The sequence below is a fragment of the Loxodonta africana genome, chromosome 8, assembly GCF_030014295.1.
Source record: "Loxodonta africana isolate mLoxAfr1 chromosome 8, mLoxAfr1.hap2, whole genome shotgun sequence".
Lineage (NCBI taxonomy): Eukaryota > Metazoa > Chordata > Mammalia > Proboscidea > Elephantidae > Loxodonta > Loxodonta africana.
The window spans coordinates 9667064-9693970 of NC_087349.1; the positions used below are offsets into that span (position 1 = coordinate 9667064).

General features: G+C 50.6%; 1 protein-coding gene across 3 annotated transcripts; it reads right to left on the reverse strand.

Annotated features, from left to right (window-relative positions):
• Positions 1–9107: 9107 nt before the first annotated feature.
• RAB19 (RAB19, member RAS oncogene family) lies at positions 9108–25917 on the reverse strand. 3 transcript variants are annotated; one of them, XM_064289645.1, is made up of 5 exons: positions 25561–25917; positions 23352–23475; positions 22837–23060; positions 20474–20657; positions 9108–14762 (listed from the first exon to the last, which is right to left on the reverse strand). In XM_064289645.1, the coding sequence occupies exons 3-5, from the start codon at positions 23035–23037 to the stop codon at positions 14494–14496; spliced, it is 654 nt and encodes a 217-aa protein (XP_064145715.1). In that variant the 5' UTR covers positions 23038–23060; positions 23352–23475; positions 25561–25917; the 3' UTR covers positions 9108–14493. The 3 variants fall into 3 exon arrangements, with proteins under 3 accessions (XP_064145715.1, XP_003420261.1, XP_064145714.1); XM_003420213.3 differs by having other exon boundaries at positions 25572–25633; XM_064289644.1 differs by having other exon boundaries at positions 23352–25917.
• Between the last annotated feature and the right edge of the window lie 990 nt (positions 25918–26907).

The following is a 26907-nucleotide window of genomic DNA, read 5'->3' on the forward strand; positions in this document are numbered from 1 at the left end:
TATGTTTTTATTAATAAAATAAAAACCATTCCATCATGCCTATAGAAGACCTGCAGACTAGTTTGTGGTACTTATTTGTAAAAACACTGCCTCTCGTCTGAATATATCAAGAGTTGATGCCGTTGGAAATGCTTCCACATGTAGGACTTGTGTCTGGCGGTGCTTCTTGTGGGTTCACTGCAGAGTCTGTCTGTGAGCTCATGTGCCAGCAGCTCCTTCCCAGGGGAGTCAGAAGCCCACTCTCAGCTGCTACCAGTCACCCAGCCCTGGGGGCCACATCTCTGCCCAGGGGCTGCCGGAGAGCCTCAGAGGGGAGGTGACCGTGGGGGAGGGTGGGGAGGGGCTGAACCCCTGCCTCGGTGTCCGTAGTGTTGAAGGGGGCTGAGTAGCTGCTCTGGGCAGCTCTGAGTCTGAGGCACTGATGCTGGGTTCCTCCTGGAGGGCAGGCAGGCATGTATTTGGAACACAGTCTCTGGGTGGCACAGACAGTTTGCGCTCGACTACTACCCAGAAGGTTGGTGGTTTGAACCCTCCCAGTGGCACCCTAGAAGAAAGGCCTGGCAGTCTGCTTCCATAAAGATTACAGTCAAGAAAACACTATGGAGCAGTTCTCTGTACCACATGGGTCACCGTGAGTAGGGACTGACTTGCTGGCCACGGGTGTGGTTTTTGGGTACTTTGGAACAGCCACCTTTGTGACTTGGGAAAGGCACTGGACAGTTATGTCTTCACCTGAGTAACCCATAGGCCTGTTGCTGCCTGGCCACTGCCTACCCCAAGACAGCTCCCTTCCTTCCCCACAGCCGTCTCGTTCAGCGTGGGTGCCGGCTGCCAAAGGAGTTGGGGTAAATGGTGGTAGGCGGGACCTCACTGTCTCATCCACGCAGAAGTGGGGGCTCAGGCTCTCTCCCGCTGTCCCGCGCTGTGAGTGATGCTGGCACCTCTGTAACTCCCCTGGACGTGCACAGATTCTTGTTTTGAAAAAGCTTAGAGAGGGAGTGAAGCAGATGACTGCCAAAGATCTGGAGTGGGTGGGGGAGAAAAGGCATGCTGTTGGTGTAGGTACGTGGGAGCCTAAGTGCTGGGCCCCAGATTTCCAGGTCTCTGCTTCCTGGGTCTGTGGAAGGGCTGCCAGGCCCATCAGACCTTGGTGGGCCAGGGACAGGAGCGGAAGTGCCATGTATTCCATTGTGTGGATGGAGCGTGTTCTTTTTACTCAGTTATCAGTTGATGGACGTTTGGGTTTCCACCTTGAGCTAATATGAGTAGTGCTGCTGTGAACATTTGTGTACACATTTTTGTGTGAACAGACGTTTTCAGTCCTCTCGGGTATATTCCTAGGAGTCATATTGCTGGGTCCTGTGGCAACTCTGTTTTAACTTCTAAGGAGCCACTGGACTTTGCCTTAGCAGCTGCCTGGTTTCCCACTCCCGCCAGCAGGGTATGGTGGTGGTTCCCGTTCCTCCACAGCTTCACCCACACTTGCTACGTCTGTCTTTCTGATGATAGTCATTCTAGTGGGTGGGAAGCGGTATCCTTGCTTTATTTCTATGTTCCTGGCCTTGCTGGAACCGGGCCCTCTCCTGAAGTCACCACCCCATCTCTCTCCTAAAGCCACTTCCCCACTGTTGGAGCACCTGGGCCATGACGTGAAGCCCACACCATCCGTCCATAGCGCTGTCTCCAGCGTTGCCAGCATGCTACAGTATAGCACACGTCCACAGCCATGCCCTCTGATCCTCGCAGGGAGTCTGCAAGGCAGCGAAGGCCGGGGTTCCGCCCAGTGTCGCACAGCTGGTGTGTGAGTGGCAGATGCCTGATTTGGGCTCCAGATCTGGGCTTCTTGATGTAGAACTGCTGCTGATGGTGGCCTTTCTAGACCTTCCACACTTAACGTGGGTGACCTTGGTAACACATTTGCTTTCTTCCCAATACCATCCCTCACCAGTGGTCCTTTCTGACTTTAACAGCTGTTTTCTCTTAACCCTGGAGAGTCTGAAACCTCAAGGTTTGGGGGATAACTTCTGTTTGTTTTTAACGATGAAGGTTTATTTGGATCAAGAGATTCAGACGTAAGGAATTGTTTAAACCCCACAGGTTACAAAGACGGCCGGAACAGAACTCTCAGCCTCGAGCTGATGGTCTGTCTTAGGTGTTGGAGGTCAGCAGCACCTGTAAGTGGCGTACTTGTGGGCATACCACTGGGTAGGGTCACCAGGTAGCAGGAGAGACCTAGGGCCTCCCCTCTAGAGTGGTGGTTTTCAGTCTGCAGGTTGTGACACATTTGTGAGTGGGGAAAACATTTTGGTGGTCACAAGCAACATTTAAGAATATGAACACTATATTTCAGAATAAGGGTAGCTCATGTGATAAAAGTAAGCTTTAAACTCATTGCTGTTGAGTTGATTCTGACTCATAGTGACCCTATAGGACAGAGCAGAACTGCACCATAGGGCTTCCAGGGAGCGGCTGGTGGATTCGAACTGCTGACCTTTTGGTTTGCAGCCAGGCTCTTCATCACCAGGGCTTCAAGGATAAGCTTTACTGGGTAGAAATATAAAGTGTGTTTCTCAATATGGATTGTTCTGGAAGTCTGAGGAACACTGCTGTAGTGGCCTGTCATCTTCCCCTCCAGAAGGAGGACTTGGGGACCCTAGAGGCCCACACCTGCAGGCTGCAGTCTGAGCAAACTCACTACACGTTGTGGCGCTGACAGGGCTATGGGCAGAAGGTCAGGACGGCTGGCGGCCTCCTTCCTCCAGATGGGAACACGGAGGCCCCCCAAAGTGCAAATGACTTGCAGGGTTGCTACTGTAAATGGCAGGGGCAGGGGCTAACCCCTCAGGGGGTCCCTGAGTCACAGCTACACCCACGTGCATGCTGTGATGTTAGGGAAAATACATGCGGAGAAAGGAACATACGCTGTGCTCAGCCCTGTTGTGCAGGTGGCTGCTCAGGACCCCCGGGGAACTCAACATTCTTAAGCTTTTCTGAAATTTAAAATTTTCTACAGTGAGCAAAATAAGAAAAATTTATTAAAATAGGAAAAGAATCGGCCTTTTTAAAGCTGATGTTCCCAACCTTCCTCCACCCCCCAAAATAACCAGCCCCTTTCTCAGTTGTTGCTTACAAATATGTAATCGTAGTAAGTCCCCTTAGGGACTGTAAAACGTTTCCATGTTTTTGCACGGTACATAACGGTTATAGCTAAAAGAAACACTTGTGGCTGATAAGTTTTTAAAGATCGTATTATAAAAGCCACTTAAATGCAATTCTTGATTTATATTAAGGCATATTGACTATACCATTTAAAGTGATGTTTACTGTTAAAGCATTGCTTGAATTTTAAAATAACCCATGTTTGGGTTTGGAGATAAATAGGTAATAAACTATAGATAGATTAGCAGATGACAACAGCATGATCTGTGGTTGTAAATGTCTATACTTTGTCCTTTAAAAAATAACTTTTTTTTTTTTTTACACGTTAGACATTTTATTTTTGTAATTTGAGTTTTGTTTCTGACTTAGAAGAGAAGGTTTCAGGCTTCTATTTGGAAGCACTTTTCTAAAAAGTATATGCTGTGTGTGGATAATTTTTATTCCCAGTAATGAATTTCATCACTACTAATAAACCTTAAGCCGGCGGAGCCCTGGTGGTGTGGTGCTGAAGTGTTCGGCTGCTAACCAAAAGGTTGGCGGTTCCCACCCACCAGCCGCTCTGCGGGAAAAAGATGTGGCAGCCTGCCTCCACAGAGATTTACAGTCTTGGAGACCCTATGAGGCAGCTCTGCTGTGACCTATAGGCTCGCTATGAGCCGAAGTCGACCTGACGGTAATAGGTTTACTTTGTTTGGATACCTTAAAATGAAATTATCCCTTGAGGTCACCTCTTAGCAAAATAACAGATTGGCTCGTAAAATAAAGAGTATCACCCATGAGTAATGAGCTCCTTTAAAAAGTCATCTATAGGATGTGAAATAATATTGCCCGTGAGGAATGTGCTCCCTTAAACAATTAACATAGGAGACCAAACGGTCAACGTTTACCCAAAAGCAGTGGTAAGAAGGTAAGGAAAGCTAGATCAACGGGAACAGAACCAACAGGGAAACTAATGAGAATGCTGACACACTGTAAAAGTTGTAACCAATGGCACAGAACAATTCTTACAAAACTTGTTAAACTGGAACCTAATTTGCTGTGTAAACTTTCACCTAAAACACAATAAAATATTATTAAAATAAAAATCATCTATATGAGACCAAATGGTCAAAAATTAAAGCAAAGACAAGAAGGTAATGGAGCAGGGAGACTAGGGTACTGGAAATGGTACAACCCGAACGGAATGAATGAGAACGACTACATTGTGGAAAATGTAACCAATATCACGGAGTAATTTGTGTAGAAGTTGTTAAACGGGAGCCTAATTTTAATAAAATATTAAAAATATATCATTACTATGTCATCCCTTTTAAATATTGGTCTTTCCAGTTCTAGAGACATCTCATGATATGCTACATGAGAATTTTAATGAGATAAATGCAAAACCTATCAGGTGAAGAGCTGTCTTTGAATCAGGGGCAGATTATCCAATAGGCGTGATGCTTACCTTACTTACCAGATCGTCTGTGATGAGATGGTTCACTACAGACCAGTAAGGAAGCCTGGCTCTTCGCTCCTGTCTTCAGGGATTGTAACTTGAAAAGAGGTTTTGATTCATTGGGAAGGTGCAGTGGGGTTGGGAGACAGATGCCAGCCATACCTAGAAGCAGCGTCTTTGATGTAGTAAAAAAAATGTGAAGTTGTTCACTATGGATGATCTGGTAAGCTGGGTAAGCACCGTGCTTTCCTTGCCTGTTGGATGACCTGCCCGTGTTCACCCCGTAACTGATCTCAGGCTCTGCTACGGGCCCTTTATTGGTATTTTTGAAAATGAAAACTTGATGCAGACATGTTACTGCCCTCGGTGCTGTGAATCCCCAGAACTTCCTCTCAGTCACCCAGCAGGAAGCTTTGCTTCCCTCCCCTTCCTTACCCCAGGGTGCAGGAGTGGTTGGGTGAGGCTCTGTGGATTTGCCCTGGCGCTGGGTGCACAGGAATGAGTCCAGGAAGTCACTCAGCGGTCAGTTAATGGTCCCAGCCTGCCCCTTCTCTGCCCCTGCTCGGGCCCCTGCCCCACCCTCCTCTGCTGCTTTTACCCAGATGGCTGCACAGCTTGACCTTGAAGGCGTTGGACCATATGCATGGGAGTGTTCCTTTCAATGAGTGCATTTCTGTGTGGGGGACGTGACACTGCCACTCCAAGGGAGTGTAGCACAGTCGTTAGGAGTTTGAGTCCTGACTCTGCCACTTCCTAGCTGGGTGACCTTGGGCAAGTCACTTAACCTTCCTGTGTCTCATATCCTCATTGAAGTGATTAAAAAATCAGTTGTCATTGATTTCAACTCATAGCGGCCTTATAGGACAAAGTAGAGCTGCCCCACAGGGTTTCCAAGGGTGATCTTTACAGAAGCAGCCTGCCACATCTTTCTCCCGTGAACGAGCTGATGGGTTTCAAACTGGCCACCTTTGGGTTAGCAGCTGAGCACTTACCCACTGCAGCCATTGGAGCTCCCATTTAAGTATAAAAAACTCAAAAAACCAAACCTGTTGCTGTTGAGCCGATTCCAACTCATAACGACCCTATAAAACAGTAGAACTGTCCCCCAGGGTTTCCAAGGAGCGGCTGGTAGATTCAAACTGATGACCTTTCGGTTAGCACCCAAGCTCTTAAACTCTGCGCCACCAGGGCTAGGAATGATAAGTAGCACCTACTTCGAAAGGTAGTTGGCAGGGTTGTATTAGTACAAATAGCATGTTTGGTCCGATGCTGGGCACAGGGGCTGCTGTGTGTTTGCCGTTGTTATTGTAGCATTACTACTGTTACTAAAAAAACTGTTACTAGGCGGTATCGATAATAGGAGATTCAGGAGCTGTCTACAAATACTGAAATATTAACTGAAAGATTCTGTCACACACGGAAATGCAGTGGACACTGGCAGACAAAACACAGTATTGAGACATTTCATAATTTTTTTCTTCTGAAATGTCCTTTTTGGAACTGATTACTGACTCTGCCATTTTGGAGGTGTGAGAAAACACCAGGATCTAGTGACCACAGCCGTCCGCACCCCACATCTGTGCAGCGAAGCCGGCCTTAGCTGGTTTTAGGAGACTCTGGCAAGCTCCAGGGACACCTGCTCTGCCCCTCTTTGTACAAGAGACAAGCACCCTCACCCAGGAAGGCCGTGCCAGCTGCAGGCTTTATGAATCCTTTTCAGCTGTGGGAACACTGTAATTTCAGCAGAACCCCAGGCTGGCTAATTACAGGTTGATGGGATTCAGGTGACCTGGTTCTCATGCGTGAAACTGTAGGACTGGTGCCATGCCAGCTAATGACCCCGGAGTGCATAATCCTGAAGCTGGTGAGGGTTTCAGATTAGGGGTTGAGGTTTCTGTGCAGAGAAATGCAGGAAAACTGATGGGAGCAGGGAGGGCTTGTCATGGTTCACCACGGACCAAAGTTGGCATTATTCTCAGGTCCTGCTCAGCCTCTCGCTCCCTGCTTGCTCCCTCTGCTGCTGGACTCACCTTTCCTTCACCTTCTTCGCTACTATCTGCTTCTATCTGCTTCTTGCCCTCCAGCAATCTCCTGGCCTGCCCCCGTGGGGTCCTGCTTTGTGTAACCCTTTGGAACAATGACTTGCATGGGGAAAAGCCTGATCTGCTCCGTGGCTTTCCTCTCTGGCATAGGGCTAGATTTCCCTAGTGTTTCCTAAAGGTAGGTCGTTCAGGGCAACGACAAAATAGGCTGGAATTACAATGTAATGGGTCCTCTGTGATCTTGCTCCCATCCTCACCTAACTCCTCTATGGTAGTTGTTTGTTGTCAAGTTGGCTCCGATTCATGGCGACCGTGTGTATAACAGGATGAAACATTGCACAGTCCTGAGCCATCGGAATGATCTCTGCTACGTTGAGGGTTCCCCTCATTTTCGCTGTAGTGGCCCTCAAGCTTTACTGTGGGGAAGAATCACCAGCAAGCTTGGTTAAGTGTGGATTCCTGCCCCCCGCCAGCCCCCAGATTCTGACACAGTCAAGGGTCTCAGGAATCTCTAACAAGGATCCCTTGGCCACTACCCTACAGGTGGTGGCTGGACCGCCCTTGGAGAAGCATTGCTTCATTGATAGTGCTGTCCAATAGAAACAGGATGTGAGCTACACATGTAATTTAAAATTTTCTAGCAGCCACATTAAAAAACAAACAGGTGAAATGAGTTTTTAATATTTTACTTCCCCTAAGATGCTCAAATATCACTTTAACATATAATCAATATGAAAATTATTAGTAAGATATTTTACATTCTTTTTTAGAGCTCATCTCAAATTCAGAAAAGGCACATTTCAAGTGCCCACATGTGGCTTGGGGCAGCGCTATTGGACAGCCGGGCTAGAGCCTCGCGTGCCTCCATTCCCACCTTCGCCTCCACTTCTCCTCTTACCTGTCCACCCAGGCATTGTCCTTCACTGAAGCAGTTAAGTCCCCACAAAATGTATCTGGAGTCCCCGTCCCTGAGTGTTCCCACCGTCTGTTAGGGGAATTACACAGGCGCTGGAATCAGACCTGGCGTTGAATCTAGCAGGATCATCAAACCTTATTAATCTTTTCTCAGCTTGTTTTACCAGTTTCTTTAAGAGGTATGTTAAAATTTCCCCCTATGATTGTGGATTTGTCAGTATCTTGTGATTTCTGTCAATTTTCGCTTTATGTATCATGAGGTTGTTATTAGGTGCTGTCATGGATTCAGTTGTGTCCCCCCCCGAAATATCTGCCTACTTGGCTAGGTCCTGAGTCCCAGTACTGTGTGATCGCCCACCATTTTGTCATCTGATGAGATTTTCCTGTGTGTTGTAAATCTTATCTGCATGGTGTTAATGAGATGGGATTAACGGCAGTTATGTATACTCAATCTACAGCATTAATCCACAGTTTAAGCCAATTTCTTTTGAGATATAAAAGAGAGAAGTGAGCAGAGAGATGGGAAACCTCACACCACCAAGAAACAAGGGCTAGGAGAATACACGTCCTTTGGACCCTGGGTCTCTGTGCTGAGAAGCTCCTCTACCAGGGCAAGACTGGAGACAAGGACTTTCCCGCAAAGCTGGCAGAGAGGCAGCCTCCCCCGGAGCTGATGCAGAATTGCACTCCCAGCCCACTGCGGCAGGGGGCGGCCTCCCCCGGAGCTGACGCGGAATTGCACTCTCAGCCCACTGCGCTGTGAAGAAATGGATTTGTCAAAGCCGCCCACTTCTGGTGTTGCTATTTTAGCGGCACCAGATGACCAAGACATTGGATTCTGCATCCTGCGCAGCCCCGGTATAGCCTGCTGCGGCTGAGTCGATTCCAACTCATAGCGACCCTACAGGACAGAGCAGAACCGCTCCATAGGGTTTCCAAGGAGCAGCTGGTGAATTCGAACTAACGACCTTTTGGTTAGCAGCCGAGCTCTTAACCAGTACACCACCAGGGCTCCTTGCATCTAGTAGGCACTCAAATGTTGAAAAGCCAGTACCACTGTAGCCTACTCCCGGGTGATCAGTCTCTTCTTTACAGAAAAACGCCAGTTAATATAGGGCGGAAGATAGGAAATCACCGTTTTACAACCCCTGTGACACTGATTCTGGCAGACACCAAGGATACCGAAACCGTGCGGTACGCTGTGTTTGGGAGCAGGGTATTTGCGGAGTGCCAACGCTTCAGCCCAGAGATGACTGTGTAAGTGCACATGGGTGAAGGGCACTGTTGACAGCAAGACCTTCAGTCTCCAAACAACTGATCAAACCAGGTGTGTCTCCTGACGCGGGCCCATGGGAAGCTCAGAGGATTACCTGTGTCATATCCTCACCTGGAATGTTAGCCCTAATCGGGCACTTAGACCTAACTCCCAGTAAGACCAGAAATACAGGGGCTAGAAGAAGGCATTTGCCTTGAGGAAACAATCAAACAAATCCAGAATTCTATGACAACAGCTTTTATCTTCAAATAATGTCATAAAAAAGAAGCGGAGAGACTAAGGCATCACAGCCACAGGTAATGTGAGACACCACGATTGGATCCTGGTTTTTTAAAAATTACCAAAGGCATCTTGGGGACAATGGAGGAAATCTGGATACAGACTAAATACGGGATGATTTTGGGCGCTAGGTGTGATAAACAGCCCCATGGACTTGAGGGATGATGTCCTCCTTCCTGGGAAATGCACGATGAGCTCTGTGGAGGTGGAGTGTGCTGTCTACTTACAGCAAACATGGAAAACGTGAACACATTGTGAATCCAGGTATGCAGGTGGTGGATATATAGATATTCAGTGTTCTATTATTTCAATCTCTGTGTGTTTGAAATTTTTCATAATAAAAGTAGGGAGAAAAATATCAGAATTTTGGCCTCACTTGGCATGTGTAACAGTCAGGAAGGGGCAGAAGTTTGGGGGCTCTGGAGTATGTGGCAGTAGAGGGAGCTGAGGAGCTGGAGGGACTTTAAAGGATCTTGGTCCAACTCATAGTGACCCTGTACGACAGAGTAGAACTGCCCCAGAGGGTTTCTGAGGCTGTCATCTTTCCAGAAGCAGACCACCAGTTCTTTCTCCCGTGGAGCTCCTGGTGGATTCCAACCACCACCTTTCGGTTGGCAGCTGAGCTAACCAGGCTCTTTTGGGTCAGGGGAGTGCTGCCCAAAAGCCAGGGAAATGAACAAATCCAGGGATAAAGTGCTGGTTAAGACAATGGCAAGTCCGCATTTCATTTTACACAGTGGTCAAAGAGAATTCACGGTGGCCACAAAACCCCAGCCAACGTCATGCGCCCCTTGTGGGAATACACTGAGAAGCTGGTCTGTGAACCACCTCTTCCCAGCAGCCTTGAAGAAACAAAGGTGTGTGTAGAGCGTGGTGGGCGCTGCAGGGCCAGGATGTGGCTGGGGAGCGAGGAGCCTTCGGAGGGCTTACCGTCCTCACGGCTGGTTTGACTGCGTTTTATATATCACCGTTTATTACCTTGTTGTTGAGCAATACATTTTCGAAAATGTTCTAATTCACCCTGTGCTTCTCAGAAGGAGCCCTGCTGGTGCAGTGGTTAAGTGCTCAGCCGCTAACCAAAAGTCAGCAGTTTGAATCCACCAGCTGCTCCACTGGAGAAAAATGTGGCAGTCTGCTTCCGTAAAGATGACAGCCTTGGAAACCCTATGGGGCAGTTCTCGGTCCTGTAGTATCACTATGGAGTCGGAACTGACTTGATGGGAATGGGTTTGGCTAATTCTCAGTAAGTCTCTGGGTAGCACAAACTGTTTGCATTCAACAACTAACCTAAATGTTGGTGGTTCAAACCCACCCAGTGGTACAGGGGAAGACAGGCCTGGGGATCTGCTTCTGTTAGGATTACAGCCAAGAAAACCCTATGGAGCCTGTCTGCTCTGTAGCTCGAGGGGTCCCTGTAAACCACAATGGGTTTGATTTATTTCTGGTTATATTTCTCAATATGAGCGTAGTGGTGGTTCAGTGGTAGAATTCTAGCCTTCCATGTGGGAGACCCAGGTTCGACTCCTGTCCAGTGCACCCCACGTGAGCTGCCACCTGTCCCTCATTGGAAGGTTGTGTGTTGCTGTGATGCTGAACAAGCTTCAGCAGAGCTTCCAGACACCCTGTGCCTTCCCTCCCCCACTGCCATCACCAGTCACCAGGGCTGGGCCGGACCCACCTACATGGTCACGGAGCTGCTGGCCTGCCCATGGCTTATCTGCTGACTGCATAAGTGGGTGAGGCTGGATCCTTCCACACAGCACGCGTGCGTTCTGACCGTGGGGCTCCGTCCTGTGACAGACGGGGACGTGGTCTTTTTTAGAAGTCATTCTGGGTGGAGACACTTTGGCTGAGTGAAGAAGCGCCAGGGGATGAGCCGGGCACTGAGCACGCAAATGCACGTTCCTGTTACACACGGAATCGTGCGCCCCAAAAGCGTGTTGTCATCCTGACCTCTATACCTGTGGAGGGGCCCTGGTGGCACTGTGGTTAAGCTTTCAGATGCTAACCAAAGGTAAGCAGTTTGAATCCACCAACCGCTCCTTGGAAATCCTGTGGGGCAGTTCTGCTCTGTCCTACAGGGTTGCTATGAGTCTGACTCGAGAGCAATGGGTTTTTATACCTGTGGATGTGATCCTACGGGGAGTGGGTTTTCTTTGTTATGTGAATGAGGTGGTATTGGAGTGGGATGTGTCTAAGTCAACCTCTTTTGAGATATACAAAGAGCAGACTGAGGAAGCAAGCAAGCTGAGATGGGCGAAGACAGACGCCACACCACACGAGACGGCCAAGGAGTAGAAGCTGAAAAGAGACAAGGACCTTCCCCCAGAGCCAACAGAGAGAGAGAAAGCCTTCCCGTCGAGCTGGCACCCTGACTTGGGACGTCCTAAACTGTGAGAAAATAGATCTTTTTTAAAGCCACCCACTTGGGGAATTTCTGTTACAGCAGCACTAGGCAGCTGAGGCTCTAACTTTACCTCTGAGGCCAAGTTGCAGCTGGTCTCAAGGAAGGAGGGGCAGGGAGCCTGGGCAGCAGGGGCCCTGCTGGGGAGGGTGGCCACCCCGGCAAGGATGAGCGATCAGGTGGAAGTGCTGCTTGTTGAGCGGAGCTGCTGCACTGGCCTGGTCTGGGGTGCAGCTCCCCCATCCCATCCTTTGCTAAAGGGGACAGAGCTAGCCCTTGGGCCCCTACCCTCCCCCTACATGTATCCTGGAGCCCTGCGTGAGGGCCGCCGGTGGGAATGAGTGTGTGCACCCAGCGTGGATGGCCTCATGGAGGACAGCGGTCCACCAGGGGGATTTCAGGGGCCCATGAGACCTCCTTTTCTCCCAAGGGGCTGAGTTCCTGGCTGCAGTTCCAACTAAGAGCTTTCCCTCTTTAGGTTTGGTCTTTGAGTCCCATTAAAACACAGGGGCGAGTAGGACTCAGGCCTCACTGGTCTATTGATTTCAGATCTTTTCCTGGAGGGAAGGTGGGAAAGGCTGGGAGGGTCACTCAGTGAGCTGGGGGAGGCTTAGCCACCCAGGGTGACCTTTGCAGGCCTTGCCCAGTGGTCTGTGCCTGACCCTGGCTGACATCTGGAATTGGAGCCATCGGAGAGATTGGTCGAGCTGTCCAGAATTCCTTAGGGACAGAAGTCAGGAGGGACAGGAGAGCTGGGATTAGGGAACCCAAGGTTGAGAAGGGAGACTGTTGACGTGCTGTGGGGTTGGTAACCAATGTCATAAAACAGTATGTGTACTAACTGTTTAATTAATGAGAAACTAGTTTGTTCAAGAATTCCTTAGAAATAGAACTAATCGGCAAAGCAATGACGACTTTTTTGCAAAGCAAGAAGTCTCTAAAAGGGACTTCACCGGTAAAACCATTGCCGTTGTGTTAGTTCTGACTCACGGCGACCCCATGTGTACAAAGTAGAACTGTGCTGCACAGGGTTTCACGGGCTGATTTTTCAGAAGGAGACTGCCAGGCCTTTCTTCCGACATGCCTCTGGCTGGCCTCCAGCCTCCGCCTTTCTGTTAGCAGCTGACTGCACTAAGTGTATGCACAGCCAGGGGGCTCCAGAGGCACCTTCGTGAGACCTGATGTTTAAGGCAGAGCTGGAAGCTCTCAGAACGAACCCTCCCAGCTCTCCTGCATTGCCCTTCTCATGCCTGATGTAGTTTGTGGATAACAAAAGCAAAATGGATCATTTATGACCTTGAGAGTCAGCATTTGAATTTTTGCTCCTACCTAAGGACTCCTTAGAACGAACAAATCTGATTTGGAAGAAACACATCCAGAATGCTCCTTAGAAGCAAGGATGACGAGACTACATCTCACATACTTTGGACATTTTATCAGGAGGGACCAGTCCCTGGAAAAGGACATCGTGCTTGGTAAAGTACAGGGTCAGTGAAAAAGAGGAAGACCCTCAAGGGGACGGATTGACATGGGGGCTGCAACAATGGGCTCGAGCATAACAATGTGAGGGTGGCAAAGGACTGGGAAGTGTTTCATTCTGTGATACGTAGGGTCGCTATGAGTCAGAACCAACTTGATGGCACCTAACAACAGCAACAAGGACTCCTTAGGAGTTCCCAGGTGGTGCAGACAGTTAAGTGCTAAACTACTAGCCTAAAAGTTGGTGGTTCAAACCCACCCAGAGAGACACCTCAGAAGACAGGCCTGGCCATCTGCTTCCAAAAGGTCACAGCACTGAAAACCCTCTGGAACAGTTCTACTCTGCACACGTGGGGTCGCCATCTCTGCACACGTGGGGGGCGCCACGAGTCAGAACTGGCTCAACGGCAACTGACAACAATAACAACAAAAGACTCCTTAACCAAACCCACCGCTGTCTAGTCCATTCTGACTCACAGTGACCCTACAGGACAGAGTAGAACTGCTCCATAGGGTTTCCAAGGAGCGGCTGGTGGATTTGAACTGCCAACCTGTGGGCTAGCATCCAAGCTCTTAACTAGTGTACTACCAGGGCCCCAAAAGACTCCTTAGGGACTAAGAAACATCTACGGGAAGACTAGAATGACTTAGGGCAGAGGGGAGGACCAAATTGCCAGGCCCTTTTTCCAAGGCACCTCTGGGTGGGCTCGAACCTTCAACCTTCCAGTTAGCAGCTGAGCACATTAACTGCACCACCCAGGGACCTCATGCCTTCCTAGCCTCCTCTCATTTTTGAGTCCTGGAAGCAGGGGTCACTGTGCCCATAAATGCACTAGCTTCTACCTGGCAGCTTCCTAGAGAAAGAGCAATGCGGGATTGATATTCAGCAATGAGTCAGAAATGACTTCTGGTCCAGCAGACAGTGTGTGGTGTTTCAGAAGGAAATGGTATGCCTGTCCCACATGCTAGGAGGGTGGTCAGAGCCGCCCAGCTAGGACCGGTGACGTCCAGTTGTGTTGCCATAGGGGCTTCCAGCCATGTGGCCAGATGGCATTTGTGTCAAAGACCTGCTTCCAGCAAGACTTGAGGTGTGGCTGTCAAGAAGCAAAGTGCTAACAGCATTTGGGTTCCCCCACTCTCCATGCACGAGCAGTTCTAAACTGTTCCAGAATGTTCCAAACATCCTATCCTCTCTCTTGCTATTCCCCTTCCTTCCTCGTCTACCTTCTTTTTCAGGTGAGAAACAAAACTCAGCAGAGAACAGGTGAAGGGCTGGGGGACAGAAAGAACAGGCAAGCCCCTTAACCCCCTCGAGTCCTGCCTTCATGGCAAAATCGAGGGAACAGTGCCATCCCTTCCCTCAGTGTCAGCAGCTGTGGCCATGGTGTGGCCTGAGGCCAGAGGAATGAAGGGCTGGAGCAGGCCTGCCTGCAGACGCTAGAACACCTGCTGTGTGTGGCTCTGCGGTGGCCCCACGGCAGGCACCCAGCCTTGGGAGCACTCAGCAGGTGCAGTGGGTCTCCCTGCTCGGACCCTGGGCCACAAGGACAGGGCTGGAATCCAGGGGCAGGCTGCTGAGGGTGGGCTCCCCGCACAGGTGTGGGCTGTTGCGGGCGATAAGCTCCTTGGCCATGAGCACGAAGACCTCCTCTATGTTCCTGGACTCTTTGGCCGACGTCTCCAGCACAGCCAGGAGCCCGTACTTCTCAGCCAGGGTGCAGGCGTCCTCAAATAGGACGTGCCGCTGGTCCCACAGGTCCGCTTTGTTTCCTGGGGGGAAAGGTGAGCACATAGTCCACTGAGGGAATTCATCGTTCTTTAAAAACTAACTTTTAAAAGAACGTTTTAGATGGCTGGGTAAGCAAACTGTGGTGTATACGTGCGATGGCATAACTTACCTTTGAAGGAGGACAAGGTGTTGACAATCAGGGACTTAACGGGCCCGTTCTGAGTGTAAAAGGGATGGGAGAATGGTTTGTCTCACGTAAGGAGTAAAAGGAAACCCTGGGGGTGTACTGGTTAAGTGCTACAGCTACTAACCAAAGGGTCAGCAGTTCGAATCTGCCAGGTGCTCCTTGGAAACTCTGTGGGGCAGTTCTATTCTGTCCTGTGGGGTCGCTATGAGTCGGAATTGACTTGACAACGCTGGGTTTGGGTTTTGGGTTTTAAGGAGTAAAAAGTCTTGGGAAAGCCTGGGTTTCCCTCCAGGGGCAGGGAAGGAACTGGCCCTTCTCTTGAGCACATTTAAGGGAACAGTGGACACGTGGTCAAGCCGCACCCACAAGTCTGAGTCCTTCAGCCTACTGATTACATCTCAGGGTTCAGGGCAGAGACAGCTGTGGGCTACGGTGAAGGTGACCACATCCCTTATCGTCCCATCTGGGGCACTCCTAACGTCAGGGGCGCATCATCGTTGTGCTGGACCACAGGCTTACTCAGCCAGGACAGCCCAGGCCCACTGAGCTGCCCAGCGCCCCCGGGGGTTTAGGTCTGACTCTCCCTTTCCCAGGGAGCCCCGGGAGGCTCTGAAGGAAAGGTGGGCCTTGCCCTGGTGGCAAAAAAACGGAAGGTGGTCTGCAGGGCCACAGGCTGAGCAAAGGCCAGAGGTCTGCGGAGGTGGAGCCACCTGCCTGGCCAGGCCGAGGAGCAGACGCACAGAGAGCTCTGGACAGTCGGGGAATCTGGCCAAAACAGAAGTAGCCACAACCCAAGCCGAAACCACACCCGTTGCTGTCAAGGCGATTCCAACTCATAGGGACCCTGTGAGACAGAACAGAACTGCCCCATAGGGTTTCCAAGGCTGTGATCTTTACAGGAGCAGATCGCCACATCTTTCTCCAGAGGAGTGGCTGGTGGGTTTGAACCACTGACCTTTCAGTTAGCAGCCGAGGGCTTAACCACTGTGCCACCATGGCTCCTTTGCCATAAACCTGTTGGGGTGAAATCAGGCTATGCAGGCGGCCTGCCAGTATTACCAGACGCACAGGCAAGCCTTGCTCGACTCTACTACCCTTGCCCCTTGGTCCAGATCCGAAACCGAGTCCTGGAGAGGTGCTCACGTAAAACGACTCCCCGTGGCCAAGGGACCCGTGCTCTCGGCTCATCCTGTCTCCTCTGCGAAACTTTAGTCTCTCTTCTTTTTCAAGAAAATTATTTCATTGGAGAGTGCTGCACTCTTCTGAAAGGTGCCATGGTGGTGCAGTGGTTAAAGCACTTGTCTGCTAACTGAAGAGTTGGCGGTTCAAACCCACCAGCTGCTCCAAGGGAGAAATATGTGGCAGTCTGCTTCCATAAAGCTTTACCGCCTTGGAAACTCTATGGGACGGTTCTACTCTGTCCTATGGGGTCGCAGTGAGTCAGAATTGGTTGGACAGCACACAACAACAATACACTCTTGTCAACCCAGCAACCATTGGGCAGCAAAGGGCACAGTGCTGTCCTCCCCGCTCATGGGGCCCAGCAGTCAGGGCACTGCTCCCTCACCCAGGCATCGGGGGCCCACAGCTGTGCCTCTGACACGTGTCAGAAATCCCACCGAGCCCCTGTGCTGGCCTCACACTGTGGTAGGTGCTGGGATGTAGCAGCAGAGACACCCACACGTCTCTGCTCTCAAAGCCTTGATGACTTATCAGGTGACAAGCACACGGCACGGCACCGGTGATGGCCATGGGGAAGGCAGGGTGCAGAGGGGGCCCTGGGCTGGGCAGCCGGTCCAGCTAGGAGCAAGCGGCGGTGGCTTCCTGGAGGAAGGGACATTTAAGTAGCAACCTGGAGCCGGGAGGACTCAGCTGCATGAAGGGGTGAGGTTGTTGGGGGTGCGGGGTGGCACGGACTGGTGTAGCAGAGGAGTGTAAGGACAGGTGCTTTGGGAAGCCTGAGCAATGGGCAAGGGGCTTTGGGAGACATGGGAAGCCTCTGAATGTGGCCTGATCAGGGCTGCAAGGCTGGAGGTGAAGGGGTGAGGGCGAGGGAAGAGAGCAGGGCGAGGTCACCACATGCCTGCGGACCACGCTCAGGAGTGTTCAGTCATCCTGTGTGTGGTGAGTGTGTGCTGTGTGTGAGTGTGCGTGTCTGTGTGGTGTGTGTGTGCTGTGTGCGCTGAGTGTGCTTGCGTGTGGTGTGCATGCGTGCGTGTGCGTCTGTGCTGTGTGCTGTGTGTTGTGCATCTTTGTGTGGAGTGTGTGCTGTGAGTGTGCTGTGTGTGCATCTGTGATGTGTGCTGTGAGTGTGCATGCATGTGCGGTGTGTGCTGTGTGCATCTGTGATGTGTGCTCAGTGTGCGTGCATGTCTGTGATGTGTGCTGTGTGCATGTGTGCATGCATCTCTGTGTGCAGTGTGTGCTGTGAGTGTGCATGCATGTGCATATGTGTGGTGTGCTGTGTGTACGTGTGTAAGTGTGCGTGCATGTCTCTGTGTGACGTGTGTGTGTGACCCCCACCACTGTCCACTTCCAAGCCTTCCTGTCCCTCAAAGAGAAGCTCTGCACCGATGCAGGAACCCCTGCTCCCTCCCCCCACCTGGTGACCACTATTCTCCTTTCTGCCTCTCTGCATTTGCCTCTTCTAGACATGTCTCGTAAGTGGGGATATTCACTGTGTGTCCCTCCACGTCATCTTGGAGACAGTGGGGGCCGCTGAGGTTTTAAGCAGAGGGACCCAGCATGGGAGCTAGGAGTAGCTAGAGAGGAGCCCCGATCCCAGCACAGTCATCCCTGACCAGCCCTTCGTGTGGGGTGCAAGAGGCTGGGGGGCAACCATCTGTGTGACGGAGACACTGGTATGAAGAAACATGGAGACATGACGGGAGCACACAGCGAAGGGGCAGGGACTTCTGGCGGGAACAGCACAGTTGACCTTTCTGGACTACGGGTGGCGTGGGGTGGGGGGCACTCGCAGACAGCCCAAGGATTGGACACGCCAAAGCCGGAAGGCTAGGGGCACTCCCATGCCATCTTTGGGCATTTCTAGAACCAATTAAGACGTGGGGTGGCATGGTTGTTGGGAGAGACAGACTCGGGTATAAATACCAAGAAAACTTTGCAAGGTCCCTGGAAATCCTGACACGGTGGCATCCATTGCCCTCCTTTGTTCATCTGCTTCCAAAGAGGAATTAGCCATTAAGGAAGGTGCAGTGGGGAGAGCTGGGAAGGAGGCTGCCTTCCAGAGGCAGCCGGGGGGTGGGGAGGGGAACCGCAAGCAGGGCAGCTGCCCGGGCAGCTTTAAGGCTCTGGGGAGGAACTGGCCATTTCTGGGAAGTGTGTGAAGGTGATGGGAAGAGTCCAGGTGTGTGAGGTGTGGCAAGCCCAGGCTCCTATCAAGAAGGAGACAACAGGTGCAGAGGAGGAGGTGAGCAGGCTGCTTGTCCCAAGGCTCAGCACCAGACAGGACTCTCACGTCCTGCTTTTCCAGGGGCCTGGCTCTACTTGGCTCCTACTCTGCTGGGGCTTCATTGCTGGGCTTTTCCTAGGTCCCCTGGACTTGTACCAACCATAGCCAAAACCAAATCCATTGCCATTGAGTTGGTTTGGACACAAAGTGACCCTGTGGGACAAAGCAGAGCTGCCCCATGGGGTTTCCAAGGCTGTAATCTGTACGGAAGCTGACTGCTGCTGCTTTCTCTGGAACAGCTGGTGAACTTGAACTGCCAGCCTTTCAATTAGCAGCCAAGCACTTAACCACCGCACCATCAGGGCTCCTGTACCCACCGTAAGCCCTTATTATTTGGATGAGTTAGTTCCTTCAAACAACCAAACCTTCTAGAAACAAATTCTACTCTTTATTGAGCACTTTATGTCCCTGGGTGGTGCAGATGGTTACTGTGCCCCACTCCTAACAGAAAGGTTGGAGGTTTGAGTCCACCCAGAAGCCCCTCAGAAGAAACCCCAAAAAGACCAAACCCGCTGCTGTCGAGTTGATTCCGACTCAAAAAAACACAGCCCCGTCATAGTGACTCATAGCGACCCTATAAGACAGAGTAGAATTGCCCCATAGAGTTTCCAAGGAGTGCCTGGTGGATTCGAACCGCCTACCTTTTGGTTAGCAGCCATAGCACTTAACCACTATGCCAGCAGGGTTTCCCCTCAGAAGAAAGGCCTGGCGATCTACTTCCAAAAAATCAGTACTGAAGACCCTCGGAGCGCAGTTCTGCTCTGCTGCCACGATTTGGAGTCAACGTGACAGCAACTACGCTGAGCATTTACTCTGTACCAGGCCCCACTAAACACCTTATACACATTCCCAAACCCAACCAAACCCATCGCCATCGAGTCAATTCCAACTCACAGTAATCCTACAGGACAGAGAAGAACTGCCCCGTAGGGTTTCCAAGGAGTGGTTGGTGGGTCTGAACTGCCAACCTTCTGGTTAGTGGCTGAGCTCTTAACCACTGCACCACCAGGGCTCCTTATACACATTTCCACATTAAACCTTTAGAACATTAGTCCCATTTTATGGATGAGAAAATGAAGGCTCAGAGGATAACTGGCCATGCAGCGGGAACGTGCCTGCCAGTGCAAACACAGCAAACCGACTGCACGTGGTGGATTCAGCCCTTTCACCGCCAGTAGCTGGCTGTCTAGACTACAGCTTTTCCAACTTTGAGAAACAGTAGAGCAGGGCTGGAGACGTGGCTGCCCACCGAGTGTACGGCAGGCTGACTCGCTTGTCGAGCCGCCTGTTTACTGTGTGCGGCTGAAGTCTTCTTAATTTGACATGGATTCTTTGGTGAAATCTGCTCAGGGTCTTAGGAGGTACAGGTGGTCATCCAGGGCGGTCAGCCACCTTCAGCTAAGTGGCTCCCTGGGGGACTAGAGCCACCTGACTCTGGAAACCTCACGCCACAGCAGAGTGTCCTGTGTGGTCACACAGAACTCATGTGCCAGAATCCCAGGTACCCTGTGCCTTCCCACTGACCTCTGGGACACCCCAGGCCTCCTGAGCCAGAAACTCGAGGGCAGGGCTTGGAATCTGGATTTTAACAAGGCCACTCCACGCATTCTCATTCTCAGAAACCAGGGCCATGGAGTCTATTCTGACTCATGGTGACCCCATGTGCTACAGAGTACAGCTGCTCCCTAGGGTTTTCTGGGCTGTAGTCTTTATGGAAGGAGCCCCGTGGTACAGTGGTTAAAGCGCCCAGCTGCTTACCAAAAGGTCAGTGGTTCGAACCCAACAGCTGCTCCAAGGTGAAAGATACGGCAGTCGGCTTCTATAAAGATTTATAGATTTATAGCCTTGGAAACCCTATGGGGCTGTGGATCAATTTGACAACAGTGGGTTTGGTTTTTTGGTAGTCTTTATGGCGGCAGATCGCCAGGCCTTTCTTCCGAACTGCGGCTGGGTGGGTTCAAGCAGTGAACCTGATGGGAATTACGGGCCAAGAGGCCGCTGAGGCCCTGCACTGCTGGTGCTGTTCTGATTGCGTGTTCGCTGCCAGCTAAGACACATCACGAGAAAAGCGAGACGCTTCGGGAACGCCATACCGATCAGCATCACGACCAGGTTGGCCGCGCCGTACTTCTCGACCTCGTGGATCCAGTGCGGGACGGACTCGAACGTGGACCGCCGCGTGAGGTCATAGGCGATGATGGCGGCGTGGGCGCTGCGGTAGTAGCTCTGGGTGATGGTCCGGAAGCGTTCCTGGCCAGCCGTGTCCCACACCTGCATCTGGAGCAGGACAGGAAGAGAGCGTGCATGAGAGCGCCACACCTGAGGGGAACGCGCTCCCCTGAGGGGAACACGCTCACCTGAGGTCCCTCACAATGGTTTCCTGGGTCTTGCTTCTGGAGAGAGGTCCACGAACCTATTTTCTAGCTGCTTCCGGGTGATCTGGATGTGCTTCCGGGTTAGGGACCCTCTTCCCCTCGTGTCTAGGGCCCAAGCTACTCAGAGAGGGGGACTTGGCTTGTCCTGGGGGTCTGTTGTTCCTGTGACCTTCCACTTCATCATCCCTAGGACCAGAGTTTGGGGTGCGTCTCGTGGGCCTACCTGCTGGTATCAGCACAGGCAGAAGTGGGGGCGCAGGCTGAGCGTGGTGTTTAGTGACCGCTCAGGCTGTTCCTGCCTGGGAGTGTCCTGGTGAAGGTTCCATGCCCAGCAGGGGCTCTAATTATGCGCCCTCCAATGGTGCGACAGTTCCACTTGCCTCAGACTCTCACGCTATTTTTAAGGCTTACTTTTTTAAAGAAAGTTTTTAATGGTATAGAAAACTAGAGAGAACAGAACAAGAAACCTCACCTACCCCTTGCCCAGATTCAGTAGTTTTCAAGATCTTGCCACTCTTTGCTTCATCAGCTCTTTCTCTCAATTTCTTAGAGGTATTATTTTAAAGCAAATCCCAGACTTAACGTCATCTCATCCCTAAAACCACAAACCCATTGCCGTTGAGTCGATTCCCACTCTTGGCAACCCTACCTCGATCAATCTACATCCCTCTGAAAATGGACACTTTCTCGCGTAACCACAACACCATGATCACTGCTAATGAAATTCTCATTTACTTCTTGGTGTCTTCTAAGACCCAGATCATAGTAACGTTTTCCTGTCTCCAAAAAGTCTTTTTTACGATTGTTTTTCCTTAGAATCCCAAACAGGGTCCACTTATTACATTTTCACCAATTCCTTTGATCTTTTCTAATCAAACAGGTGAAAGATAGTATCCCATGGTTATTTTAATTTGTGCTTCTTTAGTTCTGAGTGAGGCAGGCACCTTCCCAACCTTACCTAAGTTTATGAGTTTGTTCTTATTCCCATACCCACTGCCCTCGAGTCGATTCCTACTCATAGCGACCCTACAGGACAGAGTAGAGCTTCCCCATAGGGTTTCCAAGGCTGTAAATCTTTTTTTTTTTTTTTTTTTTTATTGTGCTTTAAGTGAAAGTCTACAAATCAAGTCAAGGCTGTAAATCTTTACGGAAGCAGACTGCCGCATCTTCCTCCGGAGGAGCGGCTGGGAGTTCGAACCAACTGCAGACCTTTTGGCTAGCAGCCGAGTGCTTTAACCACTGTGCCATCAGGGCTCCTTTGTTCTTATTAAACTTGGGAAACAGGAGTTTTTGTCCAATCTGTGAATCGTCTACTTTTTATGTCTGGTTGTTGGTCTTAGATATTTACTGGCACTGTTTTCACATTAAATTAGCCCTATGTCAGGCCAACATCTGTGAGTATTTCTTTCCTGTTTGTCGTTCATCTTTTGCCTTTGTTGATGGTAAATGCTGAATGTGTACAAACTTTGCCTTCATGTAGTCAGATTTAGCGATACTTTCTTTATGGCTTCTGGGTCAGCGTCTTGCTTAAAAAGCTGATCTGTTTATGGATTGAATTATGTTCCCCAGAAAGACACGGTGAAGTCCTAACCCCTGGACCTGTGAATGGGACCTCGTTTGGAAATAAGGTTTTTCTTTTGTTAGCAGTTAATACATCGAACAAGGTCCTATCCCTTCTAAGTGGTGTCACACAGGGGAGGACGCCCTGTGATGATAACATTGACAAGCCAAGAAACTCCTGGGGCTGCCGAAAGCTGACTGAGACAAGGAGGGATCTTCCCCTAGAGCAGACAGAGAGAGAGCATAGCTCTGCCAACACCCTGAATTTGGACCTCTAGCCTCCACAACTGGGAGACAATAAAATACACTTCTCTTCTTTGCAGCCACCCACCTTGTGGTATTTCGTTAGGGCAACTCTAAGGGCACTAGAGCTGACAATAAATTCTCCCACATTTTCATCTGTTCTCTTATGATTTGGCTTCTATATTTAAGTCCTTTGTCCCCCAGACATGTGCGTGGGTGTGAGAGATTCTGGCTGAAATCGTGGAGTCCACCCGCCTGCCCACCCACTACCCTCCGACCTTCACTTTCTTGCCGTTGATCTCAAGGGAGCGCACGGTGAAGTCCACCCCAATCGTGTTCTGCTGTGTCTCCGTGTAGACCCCAGACATGAAGTGCTGCACCACGCACGTCTTTCCCACGTTGGAATCCCCGATGAGGATGATCTTGAACAGGTAGTCAAAGTTCTCCTCTGATGCCCTGGCTGCACTGGAAAATGGCATGGCCCTGGTCACCCTGAACAGACCTAGGAGGGAAAGGAGGAAATGAGTGTCTCTTGGTGAGCATGTACTGGGCCAGGAACTCTTCCAGGCTCTGGGGGTCCAATGGGGACAAGACAGAGAGAGGGCATGGCCGTCCTAGGGCTAACATCCCCAAGGAAGGAAGACACTCATCACCAGCCGGCACGGGGGAATTGCCCGAGCCAAGCCCACACCTGGCCTAGGTGGGCTGACATTACTTCAGAGCGGCCCCCTAAATTGAGAAGTCTACTTCAGTCTCTGTGAGGACGTTGGTGCATCAGTGGCACAGCGCTCACCTTCTGTGCGGAAGACTCGAGTTCAATCCCCAGCCAACGCACTTCGGCCGTAGCCACCGCCCTTCCGTCAGTGGAGGCTTTTGTGTTGCTATGGTGCTGAACAGGTTTCAACAAAGCTTCCAGACTGGGAAGGGCAAGGAAGAAAGGCCTGGTGATCTACTTCAAAATGACACCCGCGGTTCACATGTCTACGGGTTTACGGCATACTTTGTCTTGAACCTGTAGGCTGGAATATAACTTAAAGGTTTCTAATGGCATTGGTTCCCAAAATAACTGATGATCAGAATTCCCTGGGGAGATCATAAAAATATATGTTCCTGACCCCATCTGGGAGAATGAAGAAAACCAAAGACACAAGGGAAAGAGTAGTCCAGAGGACTAACACCACAACTGTCACAGCTCCACAAGACTGAATCCAGCACAACTAGATGGTGCTCGGCTACCACCACCACCTGCTCTGACAGGGCTCGCAAAAGAGGGCCCCAGACAGAGCTGAAGAAAAATGTAGAACAAAACTCAAACTCACAAAAAAGGACCAGACCTACTGGACTGATGGAGATTGGCCAGACCCCGAGAGTAAGGCCCCTGGACGCCCTATTAACGCAGTCCTGAAGCCACTCCTGAAGTTCATCCTTCAGCCAAAGATTAGACAGGGCCATAAAACAAACAATAGTACATGTAGCTCAGCCATGTATATGAGACTAAATGGGCACACCAGCCCAGGAGCAAGGACGAGAAGGCAGGAGGGGACAGGAAAGCTGGATGAATGGAAACGGGGAGCCCAAGGTCGAGAAGGGAAGAGTGTTGACACACCGCAGGGTTGGCAACCGATGTCACAAAACAGTATATGTATTCATTGTTCAATGAGAAACTGATTTGTTCTGTAAACCTTCATCTAAAGCCCATCTCAGACAAATTTAACATATTAAAAAAAACAAAAACAAAAAGCCAACCCCCACTTTCCAGGTGATCCTGATGACCAGCCAGTTTGGGAAGCACCAGTCAACACACTCAGCCACCTGGAACCTTAGTCCCATCTTCAGCACCCCTGCTTACATAGCCCAAAACCAGGTGCCTTTGACCCCATGGGTGTCAGAGCAGAACTGCGCCCCACAGGGCTCTCACTGCCTGATTTTTGGGAAGTAAATGCCAGCCTTTCTCCCGAGGAGCCTCTGGGTGGATTCCAACCTTTTGGTTAGCAGACAAGCTGTTTAACTGTTGGCACCATCCCTATTCGTAAATATCTTTGATCATGAGGCGCTCACTACCTCCTGAAAAAAATCTGTCTTGCCCCGGGCAGCCCTAGCTCATATGGGGCTGAACTCTTTCTCCCCGGGATTTCCCTCTATTGATCCTGTCCTGGCACTGCTCGGCAACTCCTGCTCCCCTTCCACATGGCAGCCTCTCAGATATTCCAGGCAGCAGGCCCAAACCCACAGACAAATATCCCTCGGCCCTTCAGCCGTTCTTCAGATGATATCGTGTTAAGCCTCATCATCACATGTCTCATAAAGACAGATGAAACCGTACCCTAAGGGACGGCTAAATCTGATATGCCACACATGGCTTCTGCCTTCTGACCCCCTCTCCATTTCCCTGGTTTTACTCTTCGGTTTTTCTCTGAAGTCTTAGGAAAGGAGAAGTCTGTGGCACCGTACAAATGGAAACGCGTGCACGTATCCAGTGTGTGTGGAAGAGCCCAGGGCTTTCAATCACGAAGGGTCTCACATCCTCTCGTGGGCAGCTCTGAACTCCAAAACCGAAAAACCAAACCCCTGCTGTCGAGTTCATTCCAGCTCGCAGTGACCCTATAGGACAAGGTAGAACCGCCCCATAAGGTTTCCAAGACAGTGATCTTTACAGAAGCAAACTGCCACATCTTTCTCCCTCAGAGCGGCTGGAGGGTCTGAGCTCACCAATGGCTAAACTGTTCACAGATGAGAGACAGTGCAGACCGAGCAAGGTACTTCGCCCCGCTCTGACTTTTCAATGAAAGAAAGCCATTCCACTTCCGGTGTCTTATCACTGTAATTTGAGCTGATGCCTTTTTTTCCCCCTCCCGTCCTCTTGCCCCCACCAGTAGGCCCTCAGGATTCCCACAAAAGCACCTTTAACCCAGCCTACACATCCTGCACCCAGGAACTGGCAACGTCCTCCCCGAGGGCACCCCTTCATCGCCTCCCCTGCAGCCTTCACCTTCCTGGCTCACCTGTAGCTTACCTGGCTGCTGCCTCACCTCTGCCACCAGGTAACGTTCTTTTTCTCTGTGCTTTCCTTTTCAGCCCTCAGTGCCCCTTCTTCCTCCTGCCTCAAGGCGTGGTGGGAACTGTAGTTCCGTCCCCAGGTGTCACACTGGGTGGCTTGAGAAAGTGAAAGGAACGTGCCAGCCCTCCCACTTGCCCGAGCCCAGAGCTGTCTCGGCCACAAAGTGCCAGGTGAGCTGCTGGGCATGGTCAGAGCATCCAACGGTCCACTGGGCAATGAGCAACATACCCAAGCGAGAAGGAATCCCCAGCAGCGACCTCAACCACACGAGTCTCTTCTCCTCACCTGTCTCCTGCGTCCCTCCCCCAAACGTGTCCCTCATTTGGCTGGGCCTGGGGCGGTGTGGAGAGGACCCCAACTTCAAAGAGGATTCCGATCTGGGTCTTAAGGAGTCGAATTGCTCTGTGGATTTGAATAACTTTTTTGGGAGCCACTGAGAGAAAGGAGGTGATCCAGAAGGAAGAGAAAAAACTAAAAGCACTTTGAATTTGTATGGAAACAAAGAGTTAGGAAAAAAACTTCTGTTTTACTCTCTCGAAAATCTGCCAGAGCCCAGGTTGATTTCAGGCTGGGAAAGCCTGCAGTTTATCGGCCCCTGCTGTTGGCAGAGAACCTTAAAGCTGAGGCAGGGGAGGGCGGCTCCTCAGCACCTCTCCTAGGCGCCAGATTTTCTCCACCTCATGGGACGTAACTCACAGGCGGCTAAGGTGCTCACTAGGCAAATAAGCAAAAGAGTAGCAGAAACATCTGGATTGATAAAACCTTTAAATCGGTGTAGTGTTTTCCACCCGTAGGCCACCCAGTAATGAGTCATGAAATAAATTTGAACGAGTTGCAGTCAGCATTTTTACGGAAGAGGTTAGGAAGACATTTCAGAATAGAACTCACACAGAAAAGGTAAGCATTGTTTTGTGAAACGTTTGGGTCAGTTGTATGTATGTATGTATGTACGTATGTACCGGGTGGTGAGGTCAACTGTTATTCCTTACTGTGGTCGGGGTCCAGAAAGCTTGAGAAGTACTGAAATAGAGGACGATTTATTCATTGTCCAAAAGCATCCTTCCTATTACTGCTTCCAACAGCCTTTAAAAGATGATTTCTCTCACCCCACATCCCATTTACACGGCAATTTTCAGGACCTGTCTTTTGAGTCAGATAAACCCAACCCTGGCAGGCAGAGCATGAAAACAAAAGACATTGCCGGGTGCTGTCACTTTGAGAGCCATGGCCGCATCTTCGCTTCCAGGAAATCAAATGTAGGTCGAAAGCCACCACAAACGAGCGTGCAGTC

Coding starts and splice junctions, on each gene's coding strand:
- RAB19 (XM_064289645.1), bottom strand. CDS start 23,037: ATGCCATTTTCCAGTGCAGCCAGGGCATCAGAGGAGAACTTTGACTAC. Junction 20,658..22,836: donor TCAACGGCAAGAAAGTGAAG/GTCGGAGGGTAG, acceptor GTCCTGCTCCAG/ATGCAGGTGTGGGACACGGC. Junction 14,763..20,473: donor CCTGGTCGTGATGCTGATCG/GTATGGCGTTCC, acceptor CTTTCCCCCCAG/GAAACAAAGCGGACCTGTGG.